At 30.0% G+C, this 19848-nt stretch overlaps 1 protein-coding gene across 5 annotated transcripts in view; it reads right to left on the bottom strand.

Moving 5' to 3' along the window:
- LOC125066914 overlaps nt 1-19848 on the bottom strand; it is a 58174-nt gene that overhangs the window by 20276 nt on the left and 18050 nt on the right. For all 5 annotated transcript variants that reach the window (XM_047675237.1, XM_047675236.1, XM_047675238.1 and 2 more), the window contains exon 3: nt 6538-6627. In XM_047675237.1, coding sequence (XP_047531193.1) covers nt 6538-6627 — 90 coding nt within the window. The remainder of the gene's footprint in view (nt 1-6537; nt 6628-19848) is intronic.

Here is a 19848-nt window from a genome sequence, read left to right as displayed (position 1 = left end):
TTCCATTATAGGTTTATTATAAGACGTACTTTAAAATAAATTAATTTGTATGAGTACATCAAACTTAAAACTGTATTTTTTTAATTCAATAAGGAAGCATTAACCTTACTAAAAAGCCGGAGATTAGCAGTGAGAATCGCAGCTGCTGGCTATGAAATCAAATTACTATTCAATATATACTTGCTTATTGATTGGTAAAAATCTACCAAAGATTTGGAAAGAAATACTTCAGACCGACGAACGAACTTAGTATCATTCTAAATTGTCCTCTACCCATAGTTTTTAAGTTTTAGATCATGGTTTGAACGTTTGAATTTAAATTTTATTTATGCACATACATCGTGTGTAACTTAAAACTGTGTGTTTTGAAAGAAACATTACATGTAACCTTACATGTAACAGATAATATCATGTGTTAAATTCGTTAGTATTATAAGTATTTGTAAACAGCGTCATATTACCCATAGATAATATCTCTACTATGTGAAGAGTCTATACATGACGATAGCGTGTGAAAACTCCCATTGTTGCAAGTACAAGTTTACGACAGACATAAAATCTCTTGCAAAATTATATGCAACATACAAACTTAACAATACATATAAAGCCTAACAAATATTAGGAAAGCGTACACAAAGATTGGTCATTTTGTTTATTAATAATAATAAACGTATATCGAAAAGAAGACGATCAAATAAACTTCTAGATGATATTTATGTATTTTTCTCTTTTCAAATATGTTAGCATTGTAAGCATTAGCAATACATAATTTCAATGAAATAACTTTGTTTTTAAATTCATGACACTATTTAATTTAATGTTTATTTTAATACTTAATTTAATAATAAAAAAATATATCCCGCTGAGTTTCTTTCGCCGGTTCTTCTCAGGTCTGAGGTGCTAAATTCCGAACCGGTGGTAGATTTTTGACAATCAATAAGCAAGTGTAAACACTTCTATATTGAATAAAGATTTTTGACTTTGACTATTTTAAAATGAATGCCTTGAATTTAAATAAAAAAAAAATGTAATTTGATGTTGCCAATTGTCATATATATATATATATATATATATATATATATAATATGTATAAACTTCCTTCTCGTTTAATAATTCTTTTGTATTTACTGAGATTCATTAATTAAAGATAAAAAAATTACAAGAGATAAAAATATTTTTAACAAAGAGTTTTGGGCTGATTACAAACGGTACAAATTAACGAATCGACTAATCAATCAATCATTAAACCAAAATTTGTTTCTCTAACACTCGTTAATAGCCAATCAGTTAACCCATTCAACAAAATTTGTTAACTAACATTTTTCGTTCTGTTAAATTAGTCAGTCACCCGCTTCTAGTAGAACAATTAAATACATGTTAAGCTGAATAATAGTATGAATAATTATATAAATTATCTATTTTATGGTACAAGTTTTATCAGCCAGTTGGTCAATTAAAATTAAAATTTAATGATAATCACCTTACAACTCTGTACAATATACATCTAAAGGGGAATTAAAACGAAATTAAACAAATTTAACTTATTTATAAATTGCGAGCAAATTTCATTCGGAAGACGGTAACCGCAATTTAGCACTTGACTGTAAATTTGATATAATTCGTACACAATGGCGTCGTGAACATAAACTCCTTGAGAATTGAGGCACTATACAAAATTCCATCATATACATGAGATTGGGAGAGATGACAGTCAATTGTATATGCAAATTGTATATAATAAAATTCCCCCATTACACTTGTACACAAAGACAGTTCTTTCAGACGGTGAATCACAAATTCAACCGCCGAACATCCAATGCGTAGTATTCTTGTGTACCAGTTTAAAGGGTGAGTAAGCCAATGTAACAAGGACAAAGGAACATAAAATCTTAGTTCCCAAGGTTGGTGGCGCATTGTCGACATGAGAAATGGTTAATATTTAAAACAGTGCCCATGCCGTTATGGTGGTGGTGATCACTTACTACCTATGTGCCAATCAAATAAAATAATAATGTGTTTAGCTATTTTCCAAAATATTGAACGAGTTTTATCAAAGTTTAACACAGCCAAACAAATTTTTATATATATGTGTGTGTATAATATAAACAAACACACATTAATTTGTTTAATATTGATAAGTATTATAATGTCAATGGCCATGTTATGCAGATGTCTCATTACAATCAAGTAAGTGTTACCGATTATGGGAAGCAGATCACCTTCAGAATGGGCTAAGGCATTGCATCACACGTTTTATAGTCTTCCATTAAAATAAAAATGCAAAATTGTTTTACTGCTATTACGAAAAAATAACATTCATAAATTATTTAAGGTTAATTGGATAGATCTTCTAAGTTTTTTCATACTTGCTATAATTAGAAATCTATTTTAGCTTGACTTTTTATTCTTACTGCATATTATAATTTAAAACTATAAAGATAATTATAAAATATCTGTTAGAGACTGGATGACCCACGTGGTTAGTTAAAAGTTTAAATTTGGAAAGAACTTTGTTACTTAAAAAATATAGACAAATGGCTACGAAACTTGTGTTTTAAAATAAAAGTACCTTCTTAAAATATGACTATGAAAAAGTACTGAATAAATAATTTTAGAAATAAGCCCAAAATGTTAAGACGACCAATTATTTTGTGTGTATATTATCCAAAATAACGAAGATATTTGCCTTTCGTTCTAATCTAAATCATTTTCTCAAGGGTTATAATTTTATTCACCAATGTAGCAGCAACCTTACCTCACACACTAATATTTATAAAAAGTAATTCTTCATGCGTTACGGTGATTAGCGATGAACTTAATAAGTAATTTCCCGGATAAATAAAATACCTTTTTTAATAGACTTGTTTACACATCTTCGTATAATAATTGATACGGTAAACACAACTAACATTCTTGTTGATTAATTTATAGGTTTTCGATATAATTAATATAAACATTATATTTATATTTTAATAAAATATTACACACACACACTCACAAACACTACACATGCACACAAAGTTTAGAAGCTTTAAAGTATTTATATGATATTCTATGATGATATCACTTTTACAATGTTATTATTATTCTTGTTAACAATTTACATATAATTAACATAGAAGCGCTTGTGTCAATTAATAAAAATATAATCTAATTTTAAAGAATCCTGTTATTGAATAATGTTCAATAGTTTTGTTTTAATATTTAAATTAAAAGAACATTAGTGATTACATAAGTTTTCATCGACCTTATCAATTACCTATCAAGTAACATTAATTCTTTTTTTTTTTTTTGTTTGCTTGTTGGCTTTTATTGCCAAGAGGGCACATATTATTTTACCAATGTCACGTGCGATGGAAAAGACACGACGGAGAGTGAACGGTACGGTTGAGATTTCAGGCTTAATTTAATTTTGAAAGCATAATAGTAGTAGACTCTCTGTTAACTTATAACTTAAAACAACACATTAATAAATAATTGTAACATTAATTCACTAAAATACGTCATATAGGTACGTATGTCACCCGCTTATATCAAATTAAAGTTATTTCAAGTACATACTATTTGAAAACCTTTAAGATCAAAACTACTTTAATAATATTTTCCCCTTATTTTACATTGACTTATATTGTATAGAATTGTATAACATATTATGTAGCTGATACTCCTAACAAACAATGAAATTATTCGGTCATAATAGCTGTAAGTAAAAGGCTATAATATATAAAGTATTTTATAGATTGTAGTCTTTTCATTCTCTTATTAAAGTTATGTATTCATTTAAAAAAATGACTACGGAAAAAGTACTAAATAAAATTATTTTAGAAATAAGCCCAAAATGTTAAGACGACCAATTATTTTGTGTTTATAGTATCCAAAATAACGAAGATATTTGCCCTTCTTTCTAATCCGAAATCTTTTTCTCAGGGGAAATAATTTTATTCACCAATGTAGCATCAACCTTACCTCACGCACTAAAACTTATTTACAAAAAGGAACATAAGTAAGTAGTCTTTAGTGGCAACAAAGTTATAATTTGCGACAGTTATATATACTCAAAATTGGGTCAAATTATCGCTAATTCATCTCATCGTTAGATACAGGTAGTGTCTTACACAAATACAAAACGATGTAACAATGGCTCTAATTGAAAAGCACACAATAGGTCGCTATCTCCAGATCAGCATTTATTAATGGAACATTCAAATTGTGAAACCGAAATTTTGTAAAGTTTAATATGAATCGTAAATTTAGCCTAAGCTTTGCCCGATGTTGATGAATACATTATACTAATTTCATTATTACAGTATTAGATAATGGTATAAAAAGTAAATAAATATTTATGTATAATTAATCATATATAATTAATTTTTAAGGCAAATGATATACTAAATAAAACGTTTTACATGCAAAGCGCTGTTGTACAATACGTTCTTTCGAAGTAAAGTGAAGGGTCGAGTCCATTGATGTTTTTGTTCTGTTAATATGATCAAATAATTATAACCTTTAAAATTATCCCTTTCGCATATATAATTATTAATAATTCGTCTAACATGTTACCAGTATGTTAGTAATATGATAGCTATGACCGTTATATCAGAACGGTTTTAATTGTATATAATTATTTATTTTTTTCGCTCCTTTCTCAAGACTATCGAATATATTTTTTTTTATTTTGCACTGGTATTGAGTACAAATAACCATATCTATCAATACTAAACTCACGATGATTTTTACATTTTATAAATGTAACTTTATTTAATACAAAAAAAGTACTTTCTCTTTCATTTTCAGGATCTTTACGCATATATGTATATACAAATGCGACGGTATTTGAAATATTATTTAAAATTTACTATACATTAATTAATAACTTATAAATCCTTTATTTAAAAAATTGTGTTTGGTAATTACATTTTCTCGTAGTTGCGTAGTCCCGTAATAAGTCAAGTGTTAATAAATAGCAAAGATGCGTTCACTAAATACAAATCAAAACGATTTTGACATAGTTAAGACACGTTCATACATTTCGTGTCTTGTGAAAGATACATAAATAGTAAAACATAATAAAGAAGCCGTCACTATAAATAAACTTTTTGAAAAGATTAATGGTTTTGTTTTTAGATCATGGAATTACTTTTTTATAATATTCCAATGTCATAACAAGATTGGAATAATTTCCGAACAGTCATCACGTTAACAGTCAACGTCCCGCGTATTTCCTTGAAATCTTGTAAAAAATCTTGAAAAATTGTATTGAACAAAAGATTTATTACTCCTCAGAGCCTACAATTGTATGAATTATTTTCCTCTAAGACCAATATTTATTACAATAAATGTGAAAAACATTTCTTTTTTTTCTTGATATGAAAATGAAATTCGCGAATTGGCGACGCGGCGCCTATGACGCGGTTAGTAAGTGGTGATATATCATAATGCCATCATAAATGACTACTGAACATCAGGTAGCTTGTTATATACCTTTAATTACTAAACAAATAAACATTAACGACAAAAGACTTAAAGTTTAAAAACTTTAAGAAGGCCAATAAGATAAAAAGGGGTATCATATTATTCTTGTCGTTTAGAGTGGGCAATAGGCTGTAAATGTTTTGATGTCAAATATATTAAAAGGTTTATTAAAAAAGCGTTATAAAAATATCAAAACATATTCTTTGTTTTTTACATTTGGAAATATGTATATAAATCATAAGACCGATGTTTTTAGAGTACTTCGTAATATCAGTTTCGAATTAATTTGCTGAATGATGGCACGATAAAAATGCTTGTAATGTAATACTTAATTTAAAAAATTCAGAAAAGGTCAACAGTCCATAAATCTATAATTGCTTTTAATTCAATGATTTAATATTTTTGGAAAAATAATACTAATTGAGAAGCAAAATTTATGGTTACAAAATATACATACGTAGTAGTTGTTGGTTATGAAAGACTTCGACGGCGGTTTCGATATTCCCGAAAAATCAGAAAACATTTAGACGGTACGCCATAGTACGCTTCAATACGAACTTTTTTTCTCTCGCATTCGCCGTAAGTAATACGTGATTTAATAATTAGGTACCACTAATTGGTTAAAATTTGACACTAACCAGTTTTGAAACTTTTTGAAAAACGTGTTTAAAACACATCTTTTATGGCTCGATTTTAAATACAAAAAAAGGTTTAATAGTTGCCGAAAAAAAAGAAACGTTTGACAAACGTTGAACGTGAAAACACGGGAAAAAAGTGACGGACCGGTTTTTACTTAAAAAATATTGTTACGAATTGGTAATGGTTATACCAAACAAAAACTAAAAATTGTTTGTTTTCGAAAATTAGAAAATGATAAACGTGATCGAAAATGTCAAAAAATGACGCACACACAAAATCGTAGTGGTTACACAATAAATGCGAATAAATGATAGTAAGCCTGTTGACTCTGATCATCATGGTCTGCAACAGGTGAATTCTTTGTACGCTTCTGTTTCTTCAAAAAATACACACGATGCTACGGTCTATAATCTTATAATATCTCACCTGGCAACCGGTCTCGACGTCTGCGTAATAGCCGGACGCTCGACCTTGACACGTGAATCTTGTCGCCGGACTCTTCACTCGATTACCCGTCTGGAAAAGAAATTATAAATGTGAAAGACTTATAAAAACAAACTGACGTTTTTGTAGACTAGAATTATTGCCTTGTGTATGCATCTATGCAAAACATGAAAAACAAATTTAATTGAAAAGGACAAAACAAAATGACACATGTTCGTTAATAACTTGTAACGTAACAGTTGTTAATGTAATTCTATTTTTTTTTGTTCTTATACACATATATGTTACAAAAAAAAATTAGTAAGAATGTAATAATACTGTAAGTACCTTATTTACATTTTTTCACGTTATACAATATTAATGTAAGAGGTATCTATCGTGTTGTTTTATAAGTAACTTGTTAGTGAAAATATGGATAGTATTACTTAATCTATACTAATAGGTACGTATTATAAATGTAAAAGTAGCTCTTCACACTTAAACCGATTTTGATAAAATTTTGACTTGAGTCCCGAGGAAGGAGATAGGAGATGTATTTCACCACTAGAGGGAGTGAAATACAAAATCTAAATTATTTAAATTTCACACGCGAAGAGCCGGAAGTTCAGTTTCTAGTACACGATAAAAAACTGTCGTCAGTACATACGCTCAAAAATAGAATTCAAATAATCACTTACACTAGATATTTTACAAGCTAAAGTGAAACAAATGTTTTTTTTTTTTATTTTACAATGACAAATAAAACTTATCGAACAAGGGATATTTAAGATTTATGACTCATTAACTTAAAAATCAAAAATACATCAAAATAAATGTTTTAAAAAGAGAAATTCAGGTAAAATTTCTTAAATATAGATAAATTAAGGTCACATAGTTAAATCTCCACGGTTCCGTCGTAATCGGATAAACTGCGAGACTAAATCTATTAATCGGTATAGACATGCATAGGCGAATGCAACACGCCCCGTTACTGCGGCGCAGTTAGATAAAAGAAAGTAAACCTCCTTTGTAATCATGAAACTATCCTTTACGGAAGATTTGTCGGTCATTTTCTACAATCAGCCGACCTGCTCTATATACCAGTAACCGGTCATTATCCGTAACGCCTTCCGTTCGTAATACAGTCACGAGATGCTTACGTAAACACGAGACCAATTCTAAATTAAGGTACAGTTAGAATCGATAAAGTGGGTGACGAGCAGTCTTTTCTTACGAGTACTTTAATTTTGTTGGCTTGAAGTTGCAGAGTTAATAAGTCAAAGGTTACGTAGCGATAGTAGATGGTATCTATATATCTCGTACTACATATTGTACATTAGCTCAGGAAATAAAAATTATAGATTTGAATTAATGAATTAACTATATAATAGTGAGTCTATGTAAGTCTCTTGGTGGTAGGTAGGGCTTTGTGCAAGCCCGTCTGGGTAGGTACCTCATCATATATTTTACCTTGTTATTTTCCGGTTTGAAGAGTGAGTGAGCCAGTGTAACTACAGTGACATAAATTCTTAGTTCCCAAGATTGGTGGTGCAATGGCGATATAAGGAATGATTAATATTTCTTATAGCGCCAATGTCTATGGGTGGTGGTGACCACTTACAATAAGGTGGCCCATATGCTCGTCCCCCAACCTTTATTATAAACAAAAATTAATTGAATCCAAACCAAAGACTGGACCTAACTGGAAAGAGCCTACTAAATTTGCATGTGGTTAATTTATGTCTAAAAATCATCTTGTCTGGTGGTGAACGAAAATATCGTGAGGAAATGTATCACATAAAAATCTGTTATATCTGATCTATCTCTGTTATTCTCCTCAAAAGAGAAAGCTTTTGCCCAACAGTAGGACACAGTATTACTTACCTTACACTCACCTGTTTCGCTGGGCTTAATTTACGGTTTAGCATACCAATGCTAAACATGTTTTGTGTCAATTAAATAAAAGGTAAAATTTGTCGAAGACATTGACCCAAAGTACATAATATAATTTTCATATAGCTACTATATTATTGTAATCAATATCGATAATATTTACAATACCTAGCTTTTTTAATGGTACAATCAAACTTGTATTTTTTAATAATAATTAATTATTTTTTTTGTAGTATTCACTATTTTAAAAATAATTTTAAAATAGTGCACATAATATTATGAACATAATTAAGTTTGTTAAAAGCAAAATTTTGCTTATCAGCTACTACTTCCGTATAGTTTAATTAAGATAAAGTGCTTACTTAAACAAACGTTTTTAAACTTCCACATACATATACACTTCCTGTCTTTATCACCTTGTCACATTAATAATAATATGCAATGTTTCCTCGAGTTATATGAAGGAACGATAAATAATATAAGAATTAATAAAAACTATAAACAGTTGTGAATTAAAATGATTAACTAAATTTTTATGGAGATCTAAGTTTACGTCTAGGATGAAACATACGCAAATTAATCCATCACGCTTTCTTCTTCGGATTGGGGAATATATTAGCCAGAAATAAGAATGTCAATTTGAATATATTTTATTCGAGTGAATTTTACAATTAAGCGTTTATGAATCACCAATATTTTAATTCTACCTCCGTTTTTGGAAAGCAGCCTCTAGAGAAAGGAAATATAAAAAACTCGCTTTCATAAAAAAAAATGTTTTTATAGTATAAAATTTATACTTATATTAATCGTCGGACATTGCAATCTCACCAATATAACATCCTCCTAATAAATGAATATATATAATTATTCGATGAATATAAAATACTACTAGAAATCTAATTAAAAAATATTATTATGTATTGTCGTTTATTTACTCTTATTATCATAAGTATCTTAAAATAAAGCAACAATTCAGTTTTATTAAAAATTAATTAACTCTCGATATTCATTTTCAAAAACAAATATTGTCTTTAGTTATGAAATGTAATGATTTATTTTTTATTTTGGATGAAAATTACGAAATAATAATATAAGAGCAGAGCAGAGATAATGAGGCAAGAAAGAAGCAAGAAGCTTTGTATATAAATTAAGTTAATCAAATGAAACCACGTGAATTTTACTCAACTATGTTGTAGTACATAAATTAACAAAATTTCACATAATTATATAGACAAAGAGTAAATGGCGAAAATCTCAGTCATATGTAACAGCGAAACAAAAAATACTATGAACGTATGCAATACTGAGACAATGGCCGGTAATACTGAATAGAAAACAAACAAGCTTTCAATCAAGATGCATCTGCCCCATTGAATTAATTAGGTTACGTTAAGAAAGAATTGCTTAATTAGTTCTATATAGCTTACTGCCTTCATTAGTTTTGGTCCATTTTTTTTGCAAGATCCTCCTGTCATTTGCTTTACACAAAAAATATATTAAAACTTCATCTACTAAGTTTACGCGTACCTAATATCGTCATAATTTATCTGCCCTTTCATTATCATGTCACGTTTTTTTATACATAATGAAGTTCCAGCCATCTTCAACATGTCAATATTATTTTTGGGATGCTTTAGCTAGTAAGCTGGTTATCATCTTAGGGGTTATTGATACATCTAAATGTGCAATTGATGGTTGTGCTTTAAAAAAATCCTTATTTAATTATAAAATTAACGGCAATATTTTTCTTATCCTTCTATTAATGATTTTTTTATTGAACAAATACCATAATTTCGCTAAGTCATGTAAATTGAAGAATTCGTCAAGGATATTGTTTAAGATGCGGTATATATGGTAATCAGGAAAATATATTATTACTACTTCGCACGGGTGCAATGCTGATATTTAATATACTAAAGATAGAGAGATATTCTTATTTTTCTATAAGAATATCTTACAACGTTCACAGTTTTTCAGTCCTTAGACAATATAAATGGCTTACGACCTTGCGTTTGAAATCTTTAATATCTTCGAAAATATTCATTGAAATAACATGCTGTAAAGGACCATATTTATCTATATTCAATGCAAAATGTATTTAAGGAACATAATTGGATAAGGATTAATGCTGTATTGCTTAAAATCGCTTCGAAAATAGGCCATTATTTCTCGTAAAAAGTAAAGGATAAAAAATAGTTGTTGTGGGTTATTCCTAAGGGATAGACATATACTATCGTGGACTTTTTTGAAGACTTTTTTAAGGTGTACAATAATGTAGTACATTATTTTGAACTATCTCATATGGTTGAGCCAGCATTTGCAATGTAAGCGCATAAAATGTGTTTATTTACGACATCACTTTAGAAACCTCTAAAGTCACCAGTGTTTCTCTACTATATTGTGCATGTATTATACATACAAAACTACCGCTCGAATCGATCTATCAAAAAAAAACACATCAAATTCAGTTGTGAAATTTTAAAGATCTTAGCATACAAAGGGTCAGACGGCGTTAAGCGACTTTGTTTTATACTTTGTAATGATAATGATATCTTAACCTAACTCCGTAGTTGCATGTGTATTCAAATACACATATTAAGAAATGAAGTGCTATAATAAAGGAATTAAATTTTAAGTCTTAATAACATACTCTTACTCATTAAAGGCAAAAACGAATGACTAATATTTGTGTAAGTTATCCGATGTCGCATAAAATCTAAACAAAGCGTAATCTTATAATCGCACTGGTATTCAACAAATATCATTTCAAGATTCAAACTCGTCTTATAACTTGTTTACTTGTTAATCAAAGTGTCATTTATGTTTGTTTTACATTAAACTAGGATATGTATTAAAGATGTTGAGATGAACGTTAAGAACGCTTTTAACTAAAAACAACAAATTATTGTATATTATTTGTACATATTTTACGGATTTGTTGACTGAAAATTCATAAAAGGCATTAAAAGTCGATGCAGAGGAGGGAATCATTTATTTTTGAAAAATTACAAATCTTCTAAAAGAATATAGGAACCAAAATAGTATGTATATATTGAATTAATGTCTACGCTTAACTTCAAAAAACATTAAGAAATAAAACAAGTTATTCAGCTGTTGAAAAGACATGAAATTAAGTAGTATTCGTTTGACTTTTGGACATATGATATAATTAAACAAATTTTATTTTAATTTGATGGAACATCTATATACAGATCTGTATACATACGCAAATTTACCTATGTTAATTAAAATATATTCCAACGAACCGTATCCAATGAAACTGGCTGACACAACCTCTGAGAAATATAAATAGATACAAAATCAAATTAAAACCTAATTTATTTAAGTTTAAATCGTCATGTATCGATTTAATTTGATCGTAAATCCAGCAATTCGGAATTCTATAGAAAAACTAAATACTATACAATGCAGCCAACAACATGAAGAAAATAATATTATATTTTTTTAAATCGGAATATATCAATTACTTAACTAATTAACTTTAGCTTTACATTCTGATATTCGAAAAAAAATATGACACATATTCAAATCGTATTTTATATATCCTTTCTAATCATTTTCTAACAAAATAAATAACCTGTAGTTCCTACCCGGACTTGTCACAAGGTTTAAAGACAACTGACCTACGAATACGAACACATTCTATTCTTGCGTAAATGCTTCTTTACATATAATTATTATGTTAACAAATTGGTACCACCGACCGTTATTTTATGCGAAATCATTCACAATCTCAATATCGTTCATTCTGACAGTTAGAACTGTCTATCGGCTGTTAAAGAAAAAAGTTTTTACTCTCCCTATCAGTAAAGTTGTCCTGTAAGAAGAAACTCGAAATTAACCGCAGAACACGATCGTGAAATTTCAGAAGGTGATATGCGACATTGATAATAAATAATTATAACATCTACACGATATCTATTCAAATGGCGTACCACTGGTCCTTAACATTTCGACTTGGTTGTTGGACTTTACGCAACTGCATCTGTATTGACAGATAATCTACCGCCAAATAGCAATACTTAATATAGTTGTGTTCCAGTTTGAAGACTGAGTGAGCCAGTGTAAATAGAGACACAAGGGATATAACATCTAGTTGCTAAGGTTGGTGGTACATCGGTGATGAAATGGGTGGTTAATATTTGTTACATTGCCAATATCTATGGACGATGGACCACATATAAGGTAACCCATTTGCCAATCAGTATAAATGTTAATTCCGTATACACTGTATTTTGCAAACACATTTATATGTTGATAAAATCAAACTGCAATATCGGTGCTATGTGAAGATACCACGGGCTCGGAATGTAGATTCTATTTAGACGACCCAGTAAATGACTCAGTAGTTATGCTTTAAAACTAGTTTTAATGCAAATTTCGATGAGTTACTGATAAATGTAACATCTCGCATGATAATTAATGAACATAAAGATTACTCAGTTTCAATTTTATAACTTACCTACATGTATTAGTAATAAAATTATTCAAATATTAGTTAGCTTCTTATACGTATTCTGTTAATAGTTTAAAGGTTATTAGTGCATTATATAATTAACTTCCTAATAATTTGTGGAAATCAAACACATACAACAACACATAAACTTAAATTTTCTGTGATAGATATTAAAAAAATCCATTCTGTTCATATATTAAATCGTCAAAGTTTTGAAATAGATTGCTCTTGTTGACACCCACGCAAATGATTTACATTCGAATTGTGTGTTATTTTTTAAATAAAACTTAGGTTATTTATTGGTTTGAATATCATTCTAAGGATTACGAAAAAAAAAATTAAGCTGTTGTTACGAAATTTGAATAAATAAAAATTACAGACTATTACATTATACATTCCATTTATTTTTGCTTTCATAGACTACATTATTTAGAGGACACAAGTAGGTACCTAATAAAGCATTTTTTGTCACAAGCAAATATTAATTTGGAATTTTGAATTAATAGAGATCACTCTTTGTGTGAGTGTGGCCTAGACGAAAGTTCCTTACCCCATATACTGTTCTCTTGCCCCAAACTTCTCCTGTTCCTCGCCCTATTAATGTTGAATGTTTGTTAATGTTTGTGTTTAGTCCATTTTGTAAATTTCTATGTAAAATATTGAACGTAATAAGATTAAGCTGTAAATAGTTTTGTGATTGTTTTTATGTGTTTAAAATTTAAATTGCAATTTTTTTTATGTAATTATTATTATTGTGTTGTTTTAGGTTGTGGGTTTTTTAATTCCGTCTACTATTATTATGCCTTCAAAATTAAATTGAGCCTGTAATCTCGACCGCACCGATCAATCTCTACCGTGTCTTCTCCATCGCACGTGACATTGGAGAAATAATCTGTACCTTTTGGCACAAATAAAAGCCAGAATAAGAAAAAAAAAAATCTGACTTAGATTATTTTGTCATGTTTCACCTTGAACTAAGTAACAGTTTTTACTATAATGAATAGGCATAATATCTTTTAAGTATCTTAAGCTTGGTTACTAAATCTACGGCAACCAATTAATGTGTACCCACCATATTAAAACTAATGTGGGCGTACTATTCCATACTGGGTTTTTTATTACTTTTAATTACTAATTTGTATATTCAATACAAGGCAACATTTCCAATATTTTTTGACATATAGTATTCTAATTATACACGCAATAAATCTGTTACGCGGCTCGATCTATCAACTACATTAAATTTATATTAAGATGCGTATACAATCAGAACTATCGGTTCGGTTAAAAATGTTAACATTAATTCCTTAAGGAAAATGATTTTCTACCCCATCAACAACCATTGACTTCCTCTTACACATTTCCGTCCCTTTTCTATGTATGTAATATGCGCAATTGTAGATGTTCATTGATTGATATTCTGATTTCTTCATTTAACTGACAATTTAATACATATGAAATACTTCTACGTGCAAACGTTTACTGACTTATGTAACTGATAAGGCTACGCATTGCTCAGTTTAATCCCGAGTGAAGCTAATACTATGGACTTTTTCGGTCCAATGTCCAATCAAAAACTCATCTCGATTTCAAGAAAAAAGAAATAAAAAATCGGTTATTTTCTCTAAAAAAACAACAATACAATTCAAGTAGAGTGTCAACCTTTAAATGGGTCTACTTTGCGGAAGAATACAAGTTATTCTATCAAACTTAAGTTTATTTTTAAATTTAATCTATTATGTTTAAGTTTTAAATTTAATCTATTATGTAGTTTATTGCGAAATATTTAATTCCCAAAAGTGTCACAAGGAATCGCCCTCGTTATGTTTGTATGTAACTACTCATCGACACACATCGGGCAAATGATCCAAATCACAACTACTCATCGACATTGCTGCCGTAAGAAATTACAACAATTTATCTCATTACCAATGCACTACCAGCCTTGTGAACTTAGATGTTATATCATCACTCACACTTCAAACCGGAACTAAACAATACCAAGCATTGCTGCTGGTTTTGCCTGCTTTTAAAACCGTTATCTTCGACATGACGCACGTATACTCCTCTACCTGACAACGAGTCAGCGGCTACAGATTTTTAATATTTTTTTTCCCTATATAACCTATTACGGTGTCTTTACATAGTCTGGTTTCGATCCAATATTAAAATTGGGTTAATCTGTTTATGATCATACCGTTAATACAAATGACACACATCGTTCCGCCATATTTGGATGGCAATATTCACGTCAGAACGCTAATTGTAATAGTCAATATAGTAATTTACTATTATATTATAATTACCCAGATACCAAATATAAATATGAACCTTATGAAGACCTACGAAAACCGTTTTATAAATCTGTAAGGCTGGAAGTGTTACATCTATCTTTGAAAGCAAAAGAATATAGTTCTCTCGATTATAAAGAGTTCTACAGTTCTAGAGTTTTGAGCTGACCCTGTTTCTATTGGATGAAGTAAACTATATTTATTGATATTATGTGTTTAACCGAACATTGGCTTCTGAATTATCAGGTCATGTTTAACTTTAGTGGGCACCAGATGGCTAGTTTGTTCAGTAGGAATAAAGCTATACGCGGTGGCTCTTTAATACTTATGAGTAAAAATTTTAAATTTAAGGAACGTAAAGATATTGTGAGCCTTTCTATTGAGCAAACTATAGAAATAGCCTGTGCAGAGCTTGAGCGTGTCATTGTTGTATGCGTATACAGGCCCCCTAGTGGATTATATGAATTGTTTGAAAATGTACTGGAAAATGTTTTATCGAAATTATCTGAATCTAATAAAGAAATTATTGTATGTGGAGATTTTAATATAAATTTACTGCATAATACAACCACAAGTATTAGATTCAGATCATTGTTAAGTTCATATAATCTGGTAAATCTGTTCTTAGAACCAACTAGAATAACAGATTCCACAGCAACTTGCATAGATAACATATTTGCAACCCATATTCCACAAAATAAAATTATAATTAATAAACTAAATTCAGATCATTGTGGACAACAAGCTTTATTTAACTTCCATGTTAAAAAAATAAGCAATTCCGAAAAAATAATGTTTGTTCCTTTGACCACTAGTCGTATTGAGAAGTTTAGAAGTAATATTTTGGCTAATCTACCACACTTATCTTTTAGTGATAACCCCAATGCTTTGTATAATAATCTATTTAAATTAATTAGAAACAAGTTTGATGCAATATTCACTTCTAAAACAGTTAATACAAAAAACTTTTTAAAATTCAATGATTGGGCTACTATTGGAATTCATAAAAGTAGGCAACGAATGTACGAGCTTTACAATGAAAGGACGTACAATCACAGTGCCACTTTTGCCAACTATGTAAGTAACTATTCAAAATTATTTAGAAAAGTGTGCTTTTTGGCAAAGTCTTTAACTATAAAAAATAGAATTAAGAATGCACATGACAAAATAAAAATGACTTGGAAAATTATTAATTGTGAAACTGGTAGAGGTGGCAGTCGCAGCTCCGAATTGAACTTAAATTATAATAATAAAGTCATAAATAGTGAACGGGAAGTTGCTTCAGTTTTTGAACAATTTTTTGCTGACATACCAGTTTCTACAACTAAGTTACTTATTTCTTCTCCAGCAGTTGCCGAATCATTAATGAAAGAAAATGTACGTGAATGCAAATCAAAATTTAATTTTACCCCTGTAAACACCAATGACATAATTTGTACATTTAGGTCATTAGACATTAAGAAAACTGCTGATCTATGGGGTATTTCTGTAAAGGTGATTAATTCAATTATTGATCTAATTGCACCTTATCTTGCGATAATATTCAATGATTGTGTTCAACGTGGTGTATTTCCTGACCTGATGAAACATAGTAAAGTCATTCCAATATTTAAATCTGGTAGCTCTTCAGATCCTAACAATTATAGGCCAATCTCGATACTACCAACCCTCAGCAAAATATTTGAAAAAATTATTTTAAATCAATTATTAGCATATTTCAATAGATACAATCTGCTTCATAGAAAACAATTTGGATTTACGAGGGGTCGCTCGACTACCGACGCAGGTATCGAACTAATAAGAAATATCTATGAAGCCTGGGAGAGGTCGCAGGATGCCTTAGGGATTTTCTGCGACTTATCCAAAGCCTTTGATTGTGTTCAACATGAAACTCTGGTCAGGAAACTATATCACTATGGAATTAGAGAATGTGCACTCGACCTTCTGACTTCTTATCTTAACAATAGAATTCAGAGGGTTGACGTTAAAGGGACAAGGTCTCCTGGGGTCTTAGTTGGTATGGGGGTCCCACAAGGATCAATTCTTGGACCTTTTCTATTCCTCATATATATTAATGACTTGCCCTTTCTTGTTGGGAACAAACATGATATAGTATTGTTTGCTGATGATACCTCTTTGGTTTTTAAAATTAATAGGAAACAGGTACAGTATGACGATGTAAACAATGCTATGTCTGATATAGTACACTGGTTTAGCGTAAATAATCTTAGGCTGAATAATAAAAAAACTAAAATTGTAAAATTTAGCACACCAAACGTGCAAAATGTAAAACCCGATGTACTTATCAATGGGGAATCGATGGATCCAGTTGAAACAACTGAATTTCTTGGCCTTACTCTTGATGCCAAATTACAGTGGCTCCCCCATATAAACGGATTGGCGGGTAGACTGAGTTCTGCGGCATTTGCGGTCAAAAAAATTAGATTATTTACCGATGTTGATACGGCTCGCCTAGTTTATTTCAGTTACTTTCACAGTATAATGTCGTACGGTATTATGCTTTGGGGTAACGCAGCCGCTATCCATACTATATTTGTGCTGCAGAAGAGGGCTATTCGCGCAATCTATAACCTGGGAGCCAAGGAATCTTTGAGGTATAAATTTAAAGAAATTAAGATATTGACTGTTGCTTCTCAATATATATTCTGTAATGTTTTGTATGTACGGAAAAATATTAATGTTTTTATGAGAAAATGTGATTCTCATAACGTTGGTACAAGGAACAAACACAATCTTGTTACTCCTGTTACTCGACTGCATAGAGTCAGTAACTCTTTTGTGGGGCAATGTATACGCTTCTACAACAGGATCCCAGAAAGTGTTCAAAATGCTTCTGTTGCGAAATTTAAAAAAATTGTTAAGGAACGCTTGTGTGCGAAAGGTTACTATACAATTAGTGAGTTTATGTTTGATAGCACACCTTGGGAATGAAACGATCGCCTCCTGGCTGTTTCTACTCATATATAATTATGTATATAATTAATTTGACGTAAAAAAAAAAAAAAGTCCCGCTGAGTTTCTTTCGCCGGTTCTTCTCAGGTCAGGGTGTTTTCTTTTCCGAACCGGTGGTAGTGTTTAACTTGACAATCAATAAGAAAGTGTAATACTTCTATATTGAATAAAGGAATTTGAGTTTGAGTTTGAGTTTGATCACGTTCATTGAGAGACATTTGATTGGTTACAGTTTGCGCGCACCTTTGCTAACCTCTCAATAGAGATCACCGATCAATACCAGCCGAGTCTTGCGCACCACGGTTTTATCAGAAATTCATGCATCGCTCTCACCTTACCGTGGTAACAATCACGCGAGGCAACTTCATATTATATATACGCGGTTATCACAAGCTAAGCACTGTGATACATAACCATACGTGGTAATCACATATTAATTATTGATGATAAAGAAAAAAAAAAATTTTTTTTGAAATAAAAAAGAAATATAGTATCTATCAATCATGATAAGTTTTTGATTTATTTTAATCATTATATCATTCCTTATAATATTTTATTACAAGGAGTCTTATAAGGAGTCTTGTAAGGAAATAATCTTAGTAAAAATTATAGTAGCATTAATTCGTTACATTCAACCTTGTCGGTTAATGGCTCATTAACAGACACGAGAGTACCCAAGGTCAAATATTTGAATAATTATAAATAAATATCCAAAACTCATCTACTAAAACCAATAAATTGAAACTCGTTCCGGGCGACATTGTTAGATGTCTACCCACAGACGACACGTAATTCATTGTAAAATGATTCACGATTTTGTGAAAGACCATTAAAATTTGTAATTATCAAAATTATCGAAAAGTTGATATATGTTAAGTTGGCGGCCCTCATTTTTATTATTTTAAATTTATTACGAATTGAGATGGCCCAGTGAGTTCAAAAACCACAGAGTTTTTGTGCTTATATTGTGTTTAAAAATCTCGTACTCAGTGGTGAAGGTAAACATCGTATTGAAATTGTGTTTGGTGTTATTCTTCCTCATTTGTATCCACCAAACTACATTAGAACAGCGGCGAACCAACCAACAAATTTTCCCTTCAATGATATAGTAGACATTTGAAAAGCGATGGAACATTTGCTGACTGTATAACTTTATTTTTAAATACTTAAGTGTTATTTAATTATATCTAAACATCTCTCTCTCTCTCTCTCTCTCTCTCAATTATTTGGTCCGGTATTCATTATTATATAAAAAACTAATTAAATAATCGGTACCAATAACACCAAATCATTATGTAATATATTTAATATTTAAAATAAATTCATCCTACTTCACAAACCCACGTTAGCCATAAATGAAAATGTGTCGTCAAATACATACATTCAAGTAGGCTTATAACAAAAGTGAGCTCATCTCTAAATATGTTAGTATTTGATTTAGTATAACAAAGTTATATAAGGAATTTATTAGACTAACACACTTCAAAAACCGTGTGCAAGTTATAACCTCCTTGAAACTGGTTTCTGCTGACATAAATATCGTATTCTTTTGCTTGAATAATAAGTATTATTACTAACATTTTTTCTAACATCCTTATAAAAGCCCAAAATACTGTTATAATATAGTAGTTTGCGGTGAAGATATTCGTGAAGATTAAATTTATATGAATGAACAAAAAG

Source organism: Vanessa atalanta, chromosome 10 (genome assembly GCF_905147765.1).
Source record: "Vanessa atalanta chromosome 10, ilVanAtal1.2, whole genome shotgun sequence".
Taxonomy (NCBI): domain Eukaryota; kingdom Metazoa; phylum Arthropoda; class Insecta; order Lepidoptera; family Nymphalidae; genus Vanessa; species Vanessa atalanta.
This window is presented reverse-complemented; position numbering and strand designations above follow the sequence as displayed.